Source organism: Pangasianodon hypophthalmus, chromosome 11 (assembly GCF_027358585.1).
Source record: "Pangasianodon hypophthalmus isolate fPanHyp1 chromosome 11, fPanHyp1.pri, whole genome shotgun sequence".
In the NCBI taxonomy this organism is placed as follows: Eukaryota; Metazoa; Chordata; class Actinopteri; order Siluriformes; family Pangasiidae; genus Pangasianodon; species Pangasianodon hypophthalmus.
The window spans coordinates 15,164,069-15,181,850 of record NC_069720.1 but is presented as its reverse complement, the minus strand read 5'-3'; the positions used below and the strand labels follow the sequence as shown (position 1 = coordinate 15,181,850).

General features: G+C 38.8%; 2 protein-coding genes across 2 annotated transcripts; one reads left to right on the top strand and one right to left on the bottom strand.

The window, feature by feature from the left end:
• The first annotated feature begins 799 nt into the window (after positions 1–799).
• Positions 800–5,463, top strand: nphs2 (NPHS2 stomatin family member, podocin). Its single transcript, XM_026912928.3, has 8 exons — positions 800–1,226; positions 1,328–1,431; positions 1,514–1,586; positions 1,950–2,032; positions 2,575–2,778; positions 3,004–3,059; positions 3,466–3,544; positions 3,906–5,463. The coding sequence occupies exons 1-8, from the start codon at positions 902–904 to the stop codon at positions 4,170–4,172; spliced, it is 1,191 nt and encodes a 396-aa protein (XP_026768729.3). The 5' UTR covers positions 800–901; the 3' UTR covers positions 4,173–5,463.
• Positions 5,464–5,558: 95 nt separating this feature from the next.
• axdnd1 (axonemal dynein light chain domain containing 1) lies at positions 5,559–17,724 on the bottom strand. Its single transcript, XM_026913059.3, has 25 exons — positions 16,886–17,724; positions 15,673–15,851; positions 15,456–15,559; positions 15,252–15,354; positions 15,088–15,173; positions 14,893–14,949; positions 14,177–14,285; positions 13,210–13,331; positions 12,885–13,025; positions 12,504–12,608; positions 12,201–12,321; positions 11,659–11,760; positions 11,391–11,557; positions 11,238–11,307; positions 10,914–11,148; positions 10,008–10,224; positions 9,834–9,927; positions 9,549–9,751; positions 8,924–9,014; positions 8,559–8,702; positions 7,795–7,902; positions 7,520–7,642; positions 7,329–7,420; positions 6,282–6,412; positions 5,559–5,736 (listed from the first exon to the last, which is right to left on the bottom strand). The coding sequence occupies exons 1-25, from the start codon at positions 16,995–16,997 to the stop codon at positions 5,636–5,638; spliced, it is 3,117 nt and encodes a 1,038-aa protein (XP_026768860.3). The 5' UTR covers positions 16,998–17,724; the 3' UTR covers positions 5,559–5,635.
• Between the last annotated feature and the right edge of the window lie 58 nt (positions 17,725–17,782).

Genomic DNA, 17,782 nt, shown 5'->3' with positions numbered 1-17,782 from the left:
AATGTATTTGAATAAATAAATAAATAAATAAACAAAATGCCCACTCTTTCTGGGATGGGATCACACATTCAGGAAGTGCTTTATACTAGTCAGAGTTGCAGTGGATCCAGAGCCTATCCCGGGAACACTGGGTGCCAAGCAGGAATACAACCTAGATGAGATGCTAGTCCATCTCAGGGCACCATGATCATACACATTCACACCCTCATTCATTTACATATAGGTGCAATTTAGAGTAACCAATTTATCTACCTCCATGTTTTTGGGAGGTTGGAGGAAACCCAGGGGAAACATGGACACTGGTGGAACATGAGAAATTCTGCACAGACAGTAACCCATGCTCACAGCTTTGGATCTGTCAAGTGTCAACACTACCTGCTGCACCACCACGTCATCGTTTAATTATTGTATTATCAGTTGTACAGCATAAAGCAGAACAAGAAGTATGCCATATAAATACTTGTCTATATATAAACCGTTTTTGACCCAAATTGGTTTAGTTTTAGTATTTTGGTAACCATAGTGCAGTACCCACTGGACATCATCTTTACTTCTAGCTTTACACATCTTTATATTGTGGAAAATTCCTGTTCTGCATCAGGAGGAGGGCATGAGCATTAGGTTTTATTAAGTTATTAATGCACTGCTTCTGCTTGTTTTATGGGTAGTTAATTTATTTGTTCCAGTATTTGATGCAAATCTACTCTTTTTTTTTTTACTTTATAGTTCTAAGTTTGATTGTACTGTGTCGTCTCCCCCCTTTTCGTGTCTCCTTTGTCATACTCCTGCCCCTGCCTCAACCACAGAGCACACAGCACTCTAAAAGGATTGTAGGCTGTTAGCTAATCCGCACAGCTCAAAAAGCAACCTTCCTCTCCTGACTTCATCAAACAAGGGGCAGATGCTCCTGATGAAAGAGAGTGGAGAGATGGAGAGAAGGACAGAAAAAATATCTCCACCACCTCCTCCAAAACCTGGCAGGACCAAGAGAGAGACAGCACCGACAGCCAGAGACAGAAAGCACAAAGTGGGTAAGGCAGTGAAGCTCCAGGAGCCACACAAAGGGAAAGAGAGGATGAAGGGCAAAGAAGCAGGGGAAGAGCACAGTAATGAGGACAAAAAGGAAGTGTCGTCCACCGTGATCAACGTAGACAGTGTGAGACAGAGGACAAATAGAGAAAGCGAGGAGTTGCTGGGCCTTTTGGAGAGCGAATGGCACGAAGAGGGTGAGTTAACAAATGCTGTGCACATACAGTATATACTCACACACAAACAGGGCAGAAGAGCCAGTTACTGATTCAACATTCGACTTTAATTTGCAACACAGCCTTGAAGCCGCAGAGCCTTGGAGTTTGTGAGCTACTTCTCACGATTGCAGCTCTTGCCACAGTAATATTCTTCTTTCCCATATCAATTTGGTTCTGTGTGAAGGTAAGTGTTTATTAATATTCCTGATATTTAGTATTAATGAAGTTATTAGTTGAAATTGTTAATGTGAGTATAACATTACCAGATAGTACGAGAGCATGAGCGTGCTGTGGTGTTTAGACTTGGACACCTGCTACAAAGAAAACCCAGAGGACCAGGTACATCTGTGCACACGTAAATTAAGAGCAATAGAAAGCACAAGAATCCCAAAAAGTCCCAATCTTTAGTTTTCACAGTACAATACCAGACATTGAAGTGGGAACCTCAATGCCATGTCTTTTCTACCTTTCACTTACTTGGGAAAGTGAATATAGTGTAGCATTAAAACTCCTTTAAGGTACATAATTTGACCTCACGGACCACTGTTGTTCTTTTGTGTGTACATTAGATTTCTTCTTACAGTGTGAAAACTTTGCCTACTTTTTATTCCTTTATTTATAGCAATATGGTGATAGCAATTATTATTATTATTATTATTATTATTATTATTATTATTGTTATTATGTTTTATTTTGTTACAGGACTGCTCTTTTACCTCCCATTTTTGGATGTTTGTCATAAAGTGGACATTCGGTTAAAGATGCTGAAGGTCCCATCTCACTCGGTAACCTTTCTGACTTTCACAGTGCTGTGCATTCCTCCTATAACCAGCGCTTTTTTTTTTTTTTTGGTCTCACTGTAATGCTGTGGCATGAACAGCAGTAATTATGTGAACCCATACAGTAGATCTCAACCTCATTAAGGTTTTCTCAGAACAGGAGTGAAGCTGCACCTCATTAAGGTTTTCTCATTGAAGAATACTTTTTCACAAATTGACAAAAATCAATTTAAAATCTAAATTTATAGTAAGGATATAACAAAATTAAGTAGAAGGAGTTTGAATGCTTTGTGATTGCACTGTGTATGTAAACAGGGGGACAGAATTCAGGAGATTCTATACTCAGCTTTAATTTCTGAAGCTGTCTACTGTAAAGTATTTCAATGTTTTTTCCATCAAAGCTGTTACTGCAGTTCAGCGTCCGCACAGGCCTAAAGCTCCTAATGCTGTTTTAAACATAATCACAAATATAATATTTTAGTACAGTATAATATCTTCCTCAGTGGCGACACCTTGAATTTGTGTCCGTCCTGTCGTCTGTTCTGCAGGTGGTGACGAAAGACCTGGTGTGCACAGAGGCGAGTGCGGTGTGCTACTACCGCATCGAGAATGTGTCCGTTTGCTACTCGTCTCTGGCAGGAGTCCCGGCTGTGCTGCAGGCTCTGGTTCAGGTCTCAGTCAGGGAGGTTCTGGCCCATCACACCTTCACCAGCATACTGCAGAACAGGAGTGAAGTTGCCCACCAGATCCAGGTATACATTACCAATCTGTTAGAAACCTGTTTCCAGAAGCCTAAATCCAATACCAATGTACCATCAATGTTTTATTTCATTAGTTACAGAGAGTTGCAAGTACGTCCAAGAAATAACACTATACAGTATATATGTACACTTATTTTTGAGTGGTACTGCATATGTCAATATGTCACATTTGTTATAGAAATTGTCTTATGATATTTTACTTTGAATCTCTCTGAGGTTGCACTGGATTCCATTGCCTGCAGGTGGGGAATTAAAGTGGAGAGAGCTGAGATGTAAGTTATTAGATAAATGCCATGCATCAATAATGTTGTTGTTGTTCCTCTTTTGGCTGTACCCGTTAGGGGTCACCACAGTGGATCACTGGTCCACGTATTTGGCACAGTTTTTATGCCGAATAAACTTCCTGACGCAACGCTCCCTAATTTTATCCGGGCTTGGGACCGTCACTGAGAGCGCACTGTTGCACGCAACCCCAGTGGCTGGTGGTGGTTCCCTGGCCAGGAATCAAACCCGGGCCATAGCGGTGAAAGCTCTGTGGCCTAACCACTAGTCCACCAGGGACCCATCATGCATCACTAATGTATAACCACAAAATCACATAAAGAGCCATCAATACTCGTGCAGAGTTTTTGAGTCAACTGCTGGGTGAAAAACATGTTCCCCTTGTTTTGATTGCAGAGAGGACCTCTGTCTCCCACCTGAACTTCAGAAGAACTTTGCTGTTGAGGCCGAAGCAAAGAGACAAGCCCAAATTAAAGTAAGAAAATTCAGTTATATCTATAATTGGTTTAGTTCATAATAAACTTAACTCTGGAGTGTAAGAGTACCAGATTCAGTTCTTACCCTGTGATTTAGTTATTAGTGCTCATAAGATATAAAGTGGATTTAGTATCTTGTGTGTAGCCACAATTCATCAACATATCATTTGTCTATGTGCATTTATTGTGGAATTACTTTTAGCATGATGTGCAAAGGATCTTCATTCTTTAGTGTTCCAAATTTAACACCCAGCTCTTAACAAATTATCAAAAAACAAAATTACTGTGTAATGTCCTTGTTCCTCCAGTGGGGTTTGTTAGTGAAGCAGCCCATAATGTGTGTGTGTGGTGTTATATCAGGTGATTACAGCAGAGGGTGAGAGGGCAGCATGTGAGGCTTTAAAAGCCTCTGTTGACTCGCTGTCAGACTCTCCTCTGGCCATCCAGCTGCGTCTTCTCCAGCTCCTTCACTCACTGCGCTCTGACCAGCCTGCTGTGCTCCTCAGCCTGCCATCGGACCTCCTCAACCAGCCACTTCAGCTGGCAGATACAAGTAGCTCCTCCAATCAAAACCAGCCAACAGGGGCCATCTCAGAGGAAGTGGCTAAAGACTCCCCAATGATGTAATGGAAGCTCCATTAAGAGAGTCAGCATTAGCAGCAATTGTTAGAATAATCCGTTATAATAGTTCCTCTGTAAACAGTGTTTACTGAAGGAACCAACTGATGGACACTTTATTTCTAAACCTCTTTACAGAGTTTTAACTCTCAATGGAAAAATCATGGCAGCAAGAAGAGAGGAATTTTGAGTCCAACTCTAAATATACTATTAAATATAATATATACCCTCACTGTCCACTTTACTAGGAACACCTGCTCATTCATGCAGTTATCTAATCAGTCAATCATGTGGCAGCAGCACAATACAAAAATCATGCAGATACAGATCAAGAGCTTCAGTTAATGTTCACATCAAACATCAGAATGAAGGAAAAATGTGATCTCTGTGATCGTGGCATGGATGTTGGCACCAGAAGGGCTGGTTTGAATAGAGTTTACACAGAATGGTGTGAAAAACAAAAAACATTGAGTGAGCAACAGTTCTGCGGGTGGAAATGCCTTGTTGATAAGAGAGGTCAGAGGAAAATGGCCAGATTGGTTTGAGCTGCCAGGAAGGATATAGTAACTCAAATAATCACTCTTTACAGTGGAACCTGATGTGGTGATATGACCAGTCTGGTCATTCTCCTCTGATCTCTCTCATCAACAAGGTGTTTCAGCCTGCAGACCCTCCACTCACAGGAGTTTTTTTTTTTTTTTTTTTTTTTTTGCACCATTCTGAAAATCCCAGGAGATCAGCTGTTTCTGAAATACTCAAACCAGACCATCTGGCACCAACAACCATGCCACGGTTAAAGTCACAGAGATCACAATTTCCCCCCCCATTCTGATGTTTGATGTGAACATTAACTGAAGCTCTTTACCTGTATCTGCCTTATTTTATGCATTGTGCTGCTGCCACATGATTGGCTAATTGGATAACTGCATAAATGAGCAGGTGTACAGGAGTTCCTAATAAAGTGACTGGTGAGTGTATATTATATTTGCATTAAAAAATATATAAATTATAATGAAATTTAATTAAATATAATAATTAATATAATAATTAAAATCATTCAATTCAAAATCAATCAATTCAATTCAGCTGTTTAAGCCCACATTCTGCCCATTCTAATGTAGGTTATAGTATTGCATAGTTATGATCACTTCAGAGTGGACCATGGCCTTATTTTATTCTTTATTTAGCTACAATAATTACTGATTGTGAAACAGGCAGTGATTTGCCAGTGATTATGTACCCAAATCCTTCATAGACATTGTGGATTAATTCTTCTGTAAAATTTCAGCCTTTTTGATTGTGCCTTTAAAAAAAAAAATTTTCAATGTTTATTATAAAGTTTTATTCCTGAAAAGTATAATTTGCAGAGTAACTGACAAGTAACTGACACTGAAAAATATTTCAATGTTTTTTTTAATGTAGAAAATTTGCTCATCCAAAGCGTACCAGTAGGTTTAGTGCTTTGTGCTGGTTTAGTGTTTCTTGCTGCTTTTAGTGGATTTGGGGCTGGGACTGGGCTGCTGGCTCACCTCTGTCAGGTCAGGAATGGCCTCCTTCTTAGCAACTGGTGAAACTAAAAAAGAAATGCAAACTGATATGTTCAAGCACTAACATGATTGTGACTGCATTCCAGATTTTTAACATTTCTAATCATTAAGCATAAAAAAAGCAAAAATACAACTTTCTGTAGTTGTGGGAGAGCTCTGAGAACATGGAGTACTATAGTGTTGTACTGATATAGTATACACTTATGTGTATACTGTGAACCTTTAACCCAGTTTACAGCTGGTCTTTTAATAGGACTTGTATCTAGATTGTATTCTTACAAGATTTTAACGGTGTACATTTACACTTGTGGTGAAATTGAAATCCAATTGCTGTATTTTACATAATATGCAAATAAATTGGTGATAGCTGTATAGCGGCGATGGAAGTCATCAACCATGTGCGTTAAGACATAAACGTTTGGCTTTAAACATATTTTTAATGTGTTTGGGTTCGTTGACCCCTATTCTATGTGGATAATCCCTATGTGGATATTTAAGATGCATGAAACAACCCAGTTTTTTGTTTGTTTGTTTTGATTTGTTTTGTTTATTTTGTGTGTGTTTAGCCCACCTTTAGTTTCTAGACTGGTTCTTTGTGGTAGTTGTCTCTCTAAATCACAAATCTTCTCTAAAGCTGCCTGGAGGGCTTCCTCTGCCTTTAGAGCCCTCTCCTCTGCGCTGGTAGCACGAGCCTCCACAGCTCTTACACACACACACACACGTTCAGATTTCAGATTATAAACCAGAGCTGTGATACTGAAAAACTTTAAGCAATTAGATAACATTAAGAACTCAGCACTCAGTTCAGGTATGTGTCAGAAATACCTCTTTAGGAGTTCATTCAGAGGTCACTAATTAAGCAATATTGTACGAGCAAGAGTGTGGTTATACTGAATATCAGCACAGCTGTTTTTTGGCCATAGGCATGAGCCCGCAGGCTGAGTGCCATAGGTAATCACAGCTATGCTGATACTCAGTATAACCGCATGCTTGTGAGTACGATATTGCTTTTATACAATAGGTCTATAAACAAGATATTAATATCCAGCAATTGACATTTTGGACACAATATTGGCGTCCCTTTTTCCTTTTCATCTTCATCTGATGAGTGTTCATATATTTTTTTTATATTATAGTTATAGTTTTTTATATTATAGTTTATTATATTAAGTTATATTCCTGAAAGGTATGGTTTGCCATGACCGCTGATGTCGCTAACTCTACTATAGTAATACAGTTCACTTCAATTCAATTTTATTTGTATAGTGCTTTTAACAATGGATACTCTCACAAAGCAGCTTTACAGAAATATAGAAATTCTGGATATAAATTTTAAATTTATTAATTTATCCCTAATGAGCAAGTTTAACATGAAGTCTATTTTGTAGAAGACTTGACTACAAAACTGTTCATAGCAATTGCAGTCCTAAGGCTATCCAAGGAAGATAACAGTAACCATTTAGAATTAGGAAGTGGAATTTTATGTGACAAACACTGACAAGCAGTGTGATACAAACAATGAAACATCCCAGTGCAGTTATAATAAATAAGCACTCTTGGAAGGCCAATCACATTAGTGGACCAGAACAAACTGTTATATAATTCATATGATACTTACAGTAGCTCCTGCTGAAGAAGCTCCAGAGTACCCAGTGCATTAAAAGCCTGCTGTGCATTCTCAGAGCTTGGTCGCACCACCAGATCACTAGTCTACACAGCAATAAACATATTTATAATTACTTAATCAATTGGTTTTACACAGAGTATCTGTTTCACTTGGGGATTTGATGGGTGTAAATGAACACTGACCCCAGTGATATGCACAGTTTCCTCTCCCAAGGTCTGTTCAATAATGTGGCCATCATGGCCGATAAGCTTCAGGACTGAGCTGCTCTTTTCATCCTCTGTGACATCCTCTTCCCTCTCCTCCACCTGTACTTACAATATATTCATTTCAATCAGCAGAAGCAATCTATGTGATAAAATGAGCAGGAAGATGTGTTTTATGTGCCACACATCAGTAGGTTGTATGTTGTAAGAAGGTTAAAGGTCATTAATGTATTGTAAAAGTACAAGTCATTGACCTGCTTATTCGATTTTTGGGAAATAGAAGGTCTGCGTCCTGCTTTTACAGCTGCCTTCTCATCTTCCTTGGCTTCTGCTGGCCTCTCTGGTTTGGCATATACATCAACCTAAAACACAAATAAGGGCACTTTTGCATGTGTAGTGTTTAATCCTTTGGAATCAAACCCTCTGTACAGTTAATTTAAGCAGGTTGTAACACAACAAATGCATTTGGGGGCAGACAAAAACATGTCAGAGGTAAGATAGATTGTAGTGAGAACACAATTAAACGGCTCTGTGAAGTTGGCACCCCATATAAATAAATTGTCAGCAAAACTATACCATTCGTTTTGACATGGGGTGGAGAGTGACGTCACTGCTCCCAAAATTCTTCTTGTTATATCTCGGGAAGGAAAGTAATTACAGGGTTTGTTTTAATGGCACAAACTAATAGGTTTATGGACTAATAAACTACTAATGGACTAATAGGCAGGAAAACAGGTGAGGTGCCTTATTATGTCTCACATAAAATTCCTCAAAACAAACAATATTTAAACTAATCCAGATCTAGCTCAGTAATTGTTCTGTGTTTTAGAACTGCAGCACAAAACACAGCAGTATCTGCTGTAAAATGCATTACACATACAGTGTTGCATGAAGACTTAAAGAGTACATACTCTAATGCACAACCGAAGGTCAAAATTTCAGACAATATATTCTTAGCAGATCCTGAAGTGAAACAGAGCTGAGGAACATTTCATACTGAAGGGATAAAGCATCTCACCGGAGAGGGTACACTCTCCACAGAAAAGGAGCGATCAGTGATGGACTTGGGCACAACTTCCCCAGCCAGCTGCAGCTCCAAAGGGCTTCCCATCAAATCACACAGCAGGATCCGACAGATGTCCACCCACTCAGCACACTCCCTCTGACACATCAAACACATACAAAGGAAAGAATATGCTTTCTGACTGATTGCCAAGATATGCTGAACTATCAGACACTGGTCATAAGACCAGTAAGAATTCTAAGAAGTATACAGTCGTAAGACAGTAAGAATTGTATCTTAACCAGTAGAAATATAATATTTTTAATAAATATTTTTTTGACAGCCAAATTTAACCTATACAGAGATGAGAAATCTTTTACCTGAAGCTTGTTGAGCTGGTAAATTTCATTTTCTTTGTCATCCTGAGTCAGATTCTTCTGCATCATCTCCTCCACAATAGCCTGGCAAGAACTGTAGGTTGATAAACACAGTGGATCACCAAGTATGGTCTCAATTTAACTGCCATTCTGTAACCTCTTTTCCTATAACAGCACATCCTGAAGGATTACAGTTTTCATATTAATGAATAACATCATAACTGTTATCATTTTATAGTTACATTTAATGTTGTGGAACATTATTGTTACAACGTTCTGACACTTGGGACTACTTCCAAAAATGCTAAATAAACATCTCCTCCCAGGAAACTTCACTATATTAACAATTACAGATTTTTATTTGTTAAATAAGGACATGTTTGGATTTTAATTCTTCTACCATACAAGTCCCTGTGTATGAGTCGTTGCTATCGAAATTATAACATATTAGAAAGTGGGCATTAATCTAATCCTGTGTTTTGCCTTGTAGCGGAAACTACTGTCAGAGCTCCTGTTACAGAGAGTTAATCAACACCTTCTGAATAGCTGGTTATTTTTCCAATGCTTCATGTCTATGTAAAAAATGTAGTCATTCATGCTATAGAGACTGTGAGAGCACTGGCATTACCTTATAATGTATTTGGAGAGGTAGTTCAGTTTATGTGCAAGATTTCTGGCATCTTCCTCCAGCTTCTGAAAAGACACATCCTTAAAGAGATTTAATTCTGGGCTTGGTGGAGGATGGGGCTCCTGGGCATCACACCGATCTGGCACCATCAGTAGCAGCAGATCCACCATCCAGCGAGTCCGCAGAGTGTGCATAGAGCTCACCTGTTCATCACAGATGACCTCAGTTGACTGTTCTACTGGCTCAGAGCATACATAAAAACACATAAAAGAGCGAGTACTATACCTCCTCACAAAGTGTCAGGTTTGTGTAGTCAAAGAAGTTGTTTTGAGAGGAGACAAACTCCCTCAGCATGTTCAGGACATCATCGATTTCAATCCTGCCACAGAGGCAGATGGCTCAGAGTTTAATCAGTTACACAGGGTGTGCGGTATTGCTCTTAAAGCTATTAAAACTTACTTGTCGTGAGGCTTGTGCTTTATCTTCTCACTCTCTGTCTGGGTGTGGGTCACGTTTACCAGGGCCTCCTCACACAGATTTATCCAGCTTCCTAGGGCCTTCTCCAGCTTCGACCATTCAGAGTGATGCAGCGTTTCAGGCCTTCCAATAAGAGACTTCAGTCTGTTAGCCCAGGAGTCAATTACTCCAGCCAGAGTGATCAACTGTTGATGAATTCCTAGCAACAACAGAGGGTCCTGGGTAATAAATATGACTCTCACTTTGTAGAGTGAATTAAAATTGTTCCATTTGTATTTGGCCGATGCTTTTATTCAAAGTTACTTACAATAATAAAATAGCTTAAGCTACAAATAATAGCTAATCAAATGAAGCTGCCCAACATTTTTTGTTTTCTTGGAAACAAATTGGTCTCAGTGAAGTATTTGTCTTGGTTAATGCCAACAGACAAGGAACAACTATATAATATGGTGGACAAAATTATATTGTGTATATTGGTTGCTAAAATAGTTAACAACCAAATAAAAGTAATTAGTTAAACTAACTGGATTATGTAATTTGTTAAACTAACTGGATTATAGCCTCGGTTGCAAGACTATCAGCACTACAGAATGTCAAATCCATACAAATCTAAGGTAAATGTAATAAACTATTTTAACTATTAACTGTGAAGTTACATTAATTGTGAAACTTTCAACACTGACAATATTACACATTAGAATTTAGAAAGACTTTCTTTTTCACATCAACTTCTTTCTTATACCAGGTTAGGTCAGTTCTATTCCTGGTTCATGCTGGCACAAAAAAGTGAAACTATGCAGCTATGATCTTGTCTATACCTGAATTTCAGAACTTGGTGATAGAGAAAAAAAAAAAAAAAATGAAGTGTAGACACAGAAAACCCCTTACCACTCTCTCCACTGATATGGATACCCAGCTGCGTGTGGAGCTTAGTGATAGCATGGCTCAGATCTCTCAAGGCCACCTGGCCCTTAGGAGCCTCTCCATCCAATGCTGGATGTCTCCTGAACAGCTGCATACACACCTCCACCCACGAATCCTGCAGCTGCCCCAGTGTGTTAAGAGTCTCTTGACCAGAGAGAATGTCTACTCCTCCATACTGCTCACACTGCATGGTCAACACCTATGGACATATACGACAAGGTACAGCATGAAAAACTCATTCTGTGGCCAAGATTAAGAATTAATATACAAAATTTAGGAACTTCTAACCATTGACCATTGCTTCAAGTCATTAAACAACACCTCCTCTGAAGTTTTTTCAAATTTTACGTCAGGGTTCCTACAAAATAGTTATAAATCAACATCAAATTAATTAGATCAAGTGAAATCTAAATGAATAAAAACAAAGTAAATCTTCTTTACCTGATGTTACCCTCACAGAACTTATGCCATCTGACAAGGCCATGATGGATGGACCTGATACTCTCATACTGTTTTTTTTCAGTCTCTCTGAGGTTCTCCATGAAACCGGTCAGCTGCTCTTTCCACTGGTCTGTCAGCTGCATGATGCGGTTCAGGTCCTCAGAGTCCTAATGTGTTTGTTATAACATGTCAATCTGTCATACCTAGTGTGGAAGAGTTTACTGTATGTTTTATTATGGCCACAACTGGTTCAAAACAGTGTTTGTACCTTTGCTGTCAGGAGAGTGGTGAAATGCTCTGCAGTTTTGCTCCATGCCTGCTCACTAACATGAAGTCTGCTGACCAGCTGCAGGTTGTTTAATTTAATAACCTGGAAAAAGTTCTGATTTAGACTTAGATGTCTAAAAATACAGACATGGGGACCTAATTTATAAAAATGTAGACATACTATTATTTTCTAATTATTGACAATACTGTACATCCATACACATTAAATTCATCCCACCACTGTCGCCAGTCAGATTGACTTCACCTAGAAAATGCCCTCAAATATCAATATATAGTGAAAAACAGGCAAGTGATTATTTATGGCAAATCTTCTGTTAAATTAGTAGCTGATAGTGACTCATAAGCGATTTTGTGACGGGAAAAAAGACTAACATTAGATAAAGTCTGCAGAATTTAGGATCAAATCTGGTCATTTTATAATCAAGGCCCACAGTCTCTTAAAAGCAAAATGGGTTTGGAAGTTAACCAGATGTCTAGAATGTGCTTAATGTTATTTCTCCCCATGCATTGTTATTATCGGACCTTGAGAGCGATGCTGTAGATGACCTTGCTCCATAAGTCCCTCTCTTCAGTCAGTATGGCTACTTGCCCTTCCAGTCTTTGCCTCTGCAGTTCATACAGATCGTGGTACTCCCCAACAATGCTGCAAAGGAAATCTGGATGTCGTCTAAAAGCCATACACTATATCAATCTTATCAAAGGTATAGTGCCAATTTTAGACCACTTAGCGAGATCCCTAAATAATACTGTATGAGCCTGAAGATTATATTAAAATGGTTAAATGGTAACTGAGACTTGGGTCTACTGACATATGTGTTTACTCACTCAGAATCAAGCTGCGATTGCTTTAGTGCTTTAGCCAGCTCCTCCTGGGCCTTTTCAGCCTGCTTAGACACATGCTCATCATGCTCCCTCAGCTGATTTAGCTCTCTGGATTATAGTAATAAGAACACACAAATATCAAAAGCAAAGCACATAAGGTAAAATACGAATGCTCAGAAATGCAGAGAGAGAAGCAATTGCTCCTTTCACACTACAGAACATTTTCTCCCTGTTCCACAGGTACACTGAGGTAATTTAACAGAATAACAGTGGTGACACACTGATGAATTAAGAACACTTAGTGCACTTCTAAATCATTGTCATTTAGTTAGAATTACAATGCAAATAGGGTCTTATAATAAGTGATGTAACATAGGACTTTACTCATTAAGTTGTGCAATAGAGTGCTTGAAGCAGATGATCTCTTCAGTCAGCCGGCGATCCAGAGCTCTCTGTGCCAGGGTCTCTGTATGCAGACTTATGAGTTGACGGGGAATTCGGTCCAGTAGGGCCACATACCTGTGCCTAAGGCAAGGCATCTTTATTTATATAGAGATTTTCAGTTTAGTATTTTAGCCTTGGTTTGTAATATTAAAACAGAGGAAATGTGTGATTGTGCTGGTGAATTCACTACGTCACATTCGATTAAGGAAACTAGTGAGAAAGGAAGAGAAAAGCTTAACTAATAGTGTTTGAGAAGAGCACACACCTGAGTTTAGCTAGCAGCTGGCCCCTCTCTATACACTCCACGCTCACCTGACGAATTAATTCATGAAACACAATGTTGTAGATGTTCTGCTCCACCCGCACCAACTCCAGCAGACCCTGTATCTGAAACCCAAAGGAAGGCATCGGGGCTATTTTTATATTATTAGTCCATGATGCAAACAATTCTCCGCAACTGACTGCAGTATCATGTTTGTAGTTGTTTTCCTCTAATACCTTTAGTTCAAAAACATATGTGCTAAAATGAAATTTCAGGACTTTCAAGGACATTTTTGCCAATTTATTTTTTCAAGCACTACTCAGGAGACTGGATATTACAAAACCATTGGGAAAGCAAAAGTAACCTAAAAGACTATTTCTGTTGGTTAAAACTACACTATAAGGCCAAAAGTACGTGGACACCCCACCTAATTATTGAGTTTAGGTGTTTCAGCCACATCCGTTGCAAAATCAAGCACACAGTCATGCAATCTCTATAGACAAACAGATGTGACTTTAAACATGGCACTATCATAGGATGCCACCTTTGCTGCTATTCAGTTCGTGAAATTTCTGACCTGCTAGATTTGGTCAAATGTAAGTGCTGTTATTGTGAAATGGAAGCATCTACGAGCAACCAAAGCTCAACCACGAAGTGGTAGACCACGCAAACTCACTGAGCAGGGCTGCCAAGTGCTGAAGTGCATAGCACTTAAAAATTGCTATCCTCTGTTGTATCACTCACTACAGAGTTCCAAACGGCCTCTGGAAGCAACATCAGCACAAGAACTAGGGAACACCATATTAATGTCCATGGATTTGGACTGGGATGTCTAAAAAACTCAGATAGGTGTGATGGTCAGTTGGGCATGAAGTACTTGGAGTATTCAAGTACTTCATGCCCCTTGTTGGAACCCTGTTTAAATCAAGCCTAATTTACACTGCACCTTATAATGTGAAGAAATGCATACCTGTGAGAGGCCTTTGACGTCCTCAAACTCTTGATTGGCACCTGCCTTTTCCAGCATATCGTCCATTACCCTCATCAGCTGCACTGCCTCCAGGCGCCCACCCGGCCTCCTAGTGGGCACATGGACTGTTTTAAGCAGGATTGGTAACAGCATATAATATAACAGTCACACATACTCTGTGAATAAGGAATAATAATAAAAAAAAACTTGGGCTATGCTGTTACAGGTAAATAATCAGTGACAGGGTGGTGTGATGCAGCCCCCCGAAAAGTGGAGTTACTGTTACCACCCTAGGTGGTATTTTCCTATAACAGAGATTCCCAAGTTGTATTCCTAACAATTTCTTATTAAAGCACAACACATCATACTTTTTATCCATTTATAGAATGCCTTGTTATAACTGTATAGGTCTTGTTAAAAAGTATTACACACATTTTTTAATCCCTTTATGAAGGGCATCCATCATACAAGTCCCTGTGTAATTCGCTACTATAGAAATAACAATAACATATTAGTAACAGTATTAGAACAGTATTAGTAACAGTAATAACAGTGCAATGCAGCCAGAACTAATGTCATTAGTGTAATTAGTCAACACGTTCTGACCAATCAGAATTGAGAATTCTCCAGCACTGTGGTATAATTACGTAGTAATTACTCTGACAGTTTTTCAAAAAAATTATTTTTAAGATATTTTTAAGGATATTGTAACTCACATTGATGGAAAGATCTTGAGTCTCTTTTGCTCATCCTTTAACAGAACTGTAAATTTGCTGGAATAAAATAAAAGTAAGCTGATGAAAGATAAATGTGTCATGTGTAACATTACATTAACATAGAAGACAGATTTAGTGTTTTACATTCAAATTTTACATTTTACAGTGTTTTACATTCAAACCAGTGATACTTACTCGTCATACAACTGCAGTGCTTTCACTCCTTTATTTGTCATTATATGGTATTCCTCTGGGATTAATGTCTCTGTAGAAATTGTATCCTGTATTTAAAAATCACACTATAAGCCTCAGCACAAGAGGAACTGTTATGGTTTTTTTTTTTCTTGTGCCTGACTTGCCTTTTGACTATCTTCCAAAGAAATGGTGGTCCTGTCAGGCATGGGCGGGAGGGAGATTCGCTGCCTCTGAGCTGCCAAAGCGTCACACAGAAAGGATATATCCCTGTTCACACAACACAACAGTACATAAACTGGGCAATACTCTAGGCTAGTTGTACTGTATATTGTTTTAGTTAGTAGTAATGCTGAGTAGAAAATATCAACCTGCCAGCTCCAGTCACAGATGTTGGCTGGTCGAGAAAGTAGTGATATTTTTTGCGGCCAGAGCTGTGGTGCCATACTGCATCCGGTGCACGTATTCCACAAACCTGCACCAAAATAACTCCACAGGTTCACCTTAGCAGATAAAACTAATGCCAAAACAACACGTCCAGGTTCTTCTATAGCAAGCATGAAAGATAGAGACAATAATATTATTCACCTTTGGGTGTTTGTGAGTTTTGCTGTACTGGAGTCTGTCTTGTGGGCATACGGTTGAGGTGAGATTGGAGAGAAGCTCATCCGGTATGAAGTCATTTTGCCCATTTTGTAGTGAGAGCACTGGCATTTGGACTCCTTCATTTACTGATGATCTGCCTTTTACTTCAGGAAGTTCAGCCACTATTGCACATACATGGTAATATTAAAGTCTGAAAGAATTCATATATTAAACATTTGACATTTTTAACATTCAGGCTGCAATGTCGCTCAAAAATAGACTGATATTATACAAGGGTAGCATTTAATGACCACATAAAATAAATTCCTTGCAAATGTCAGAATTAGCATGGACAGGTTGGGAGCACATGAAAAAAAAATCTATATTTTAATGTATTCTTTCTTGGTTTATTATTGATTCCTATTTCAGCTGTTACATAAAAATTAACCACATAGCTGTGTGATTTCTTTAGTCTGTGAAGGCCTGGTTTCAGGTATGTCACATCCATAATGCTAGAATTTCTCCAGTAATATTGCGATAACATTGTTACTGATACTGACAATATTATTTAGTAATACTGTTAGCTACTCGTATTGGCCGTTTAAACAGGTATTACTTTGTAGGTGTAAAATTACTATAGCTCATCTGTTGCTCTGTACAATGTATCAGACCCCCTCTACTCCATGCAAGTGGAAAGGAACCACCAGGACCATCACTGGTCTTATATTTAGGCAGTAATGATGAGTATGAGTGTATCTGCACAGCAGCACTGTTGAGCCTTTTAAACAGTCATTGAGGGTTTCTGTCCACAGGATGCTCCTGGCTGGATATTTCTGGTTAGTGGACTATTTCTTAATCCATGAGTGAAAGCAAAATGAGGTTAAAAAATAAAAGTGTCAGTGCTATGCTAACAACTGTCCACCACCAGAATCAGACTGACAGGCTGAGATGGTGTAGAACAGATGGACTACAGTCAGGTACTGTAGACATACAAAGTGAACCTGTATTGTTCACTCAAGTGCCAAAAGTACTCACTACTAAGTACTCAGTGTACACCAAGTCAGCAGCTAATATTTTACTTTTGGATGTTGGTCTGCATTTTCCCTGAAAGGTCACTTCATAGAAATGAGGCAGAGGAGTGAACTGAAATGATAGAAGAGTGTCTATCACCTGATGAAGGCAGGATTAAGGAGCTGTATTTCAGCTGATTACTCACTGTTGTTTTCTTCCACAGAAGTCACAGCAGAGTGATTTAGTTTCTTCCTCCTCCGGCTCTCTGGCTTTGGTAAAGCAGGAGGTGACGGATCCGACTTCACACTCGCTGACATGTTGGGTTAATTAATAGGCTACTGACACGAACATTACAGAAATAGCAAGCCTAAGCAAAATGTTACGGTTTAAATAAGAAAACGGCATCATTTTGAACGGCCTAGCTTTACCACACAGCGCTCCGTTCGCGCGGACAATAATAAAGTTTGTTACCATGGGCGCATCGCGTTTCCACGCAACTTCAAAAAAGCGCATACTTCCGCACTACGAAGTATGTCAAAATAGTGCGCCACCATGTCATCATAGTTAGGCGGCGTACTATTTTATGTAGTATCTAGTACGGTAGTATGCGGGTTAAGATGTAGTACTGAGAACTATAGGCTAAGCCTGACTTTCCTGTCCTCTTTTTAGATATTCGCTGCGCATGGTTCTTAAATTTTTAATGAAAATTCAGTTTAAATTATTAATGAAAACTCAATAGCCTGTTCAGCGCCTAGGTGAGGAACCAACACTAAACTGTGAGCAGCTTGTTAAATAGTTGAAGTGAATAACATGCTTCTTTTCCTGTAGATATAATACGTGTTTTTAAAAAATATATTCAGAACAATCTATTTTGAATTCAAATATATTCTAACAAGAACCTTAGTTTCTATGTAAACTGGAAATTCACTCATAAATTTGTGCACTAAATGCTTATATTTTATGATGCAATAACACTTATGTGATCAGCACAAATTTTAAATTTGATTTTTAAGTTCTGTTTTTAAAGAAAAATGCAGCAAACATGTTGGAGTGACAATTTTGCTCTTTTACCATTCTGCACAATCAAATGAATTCCACAAGG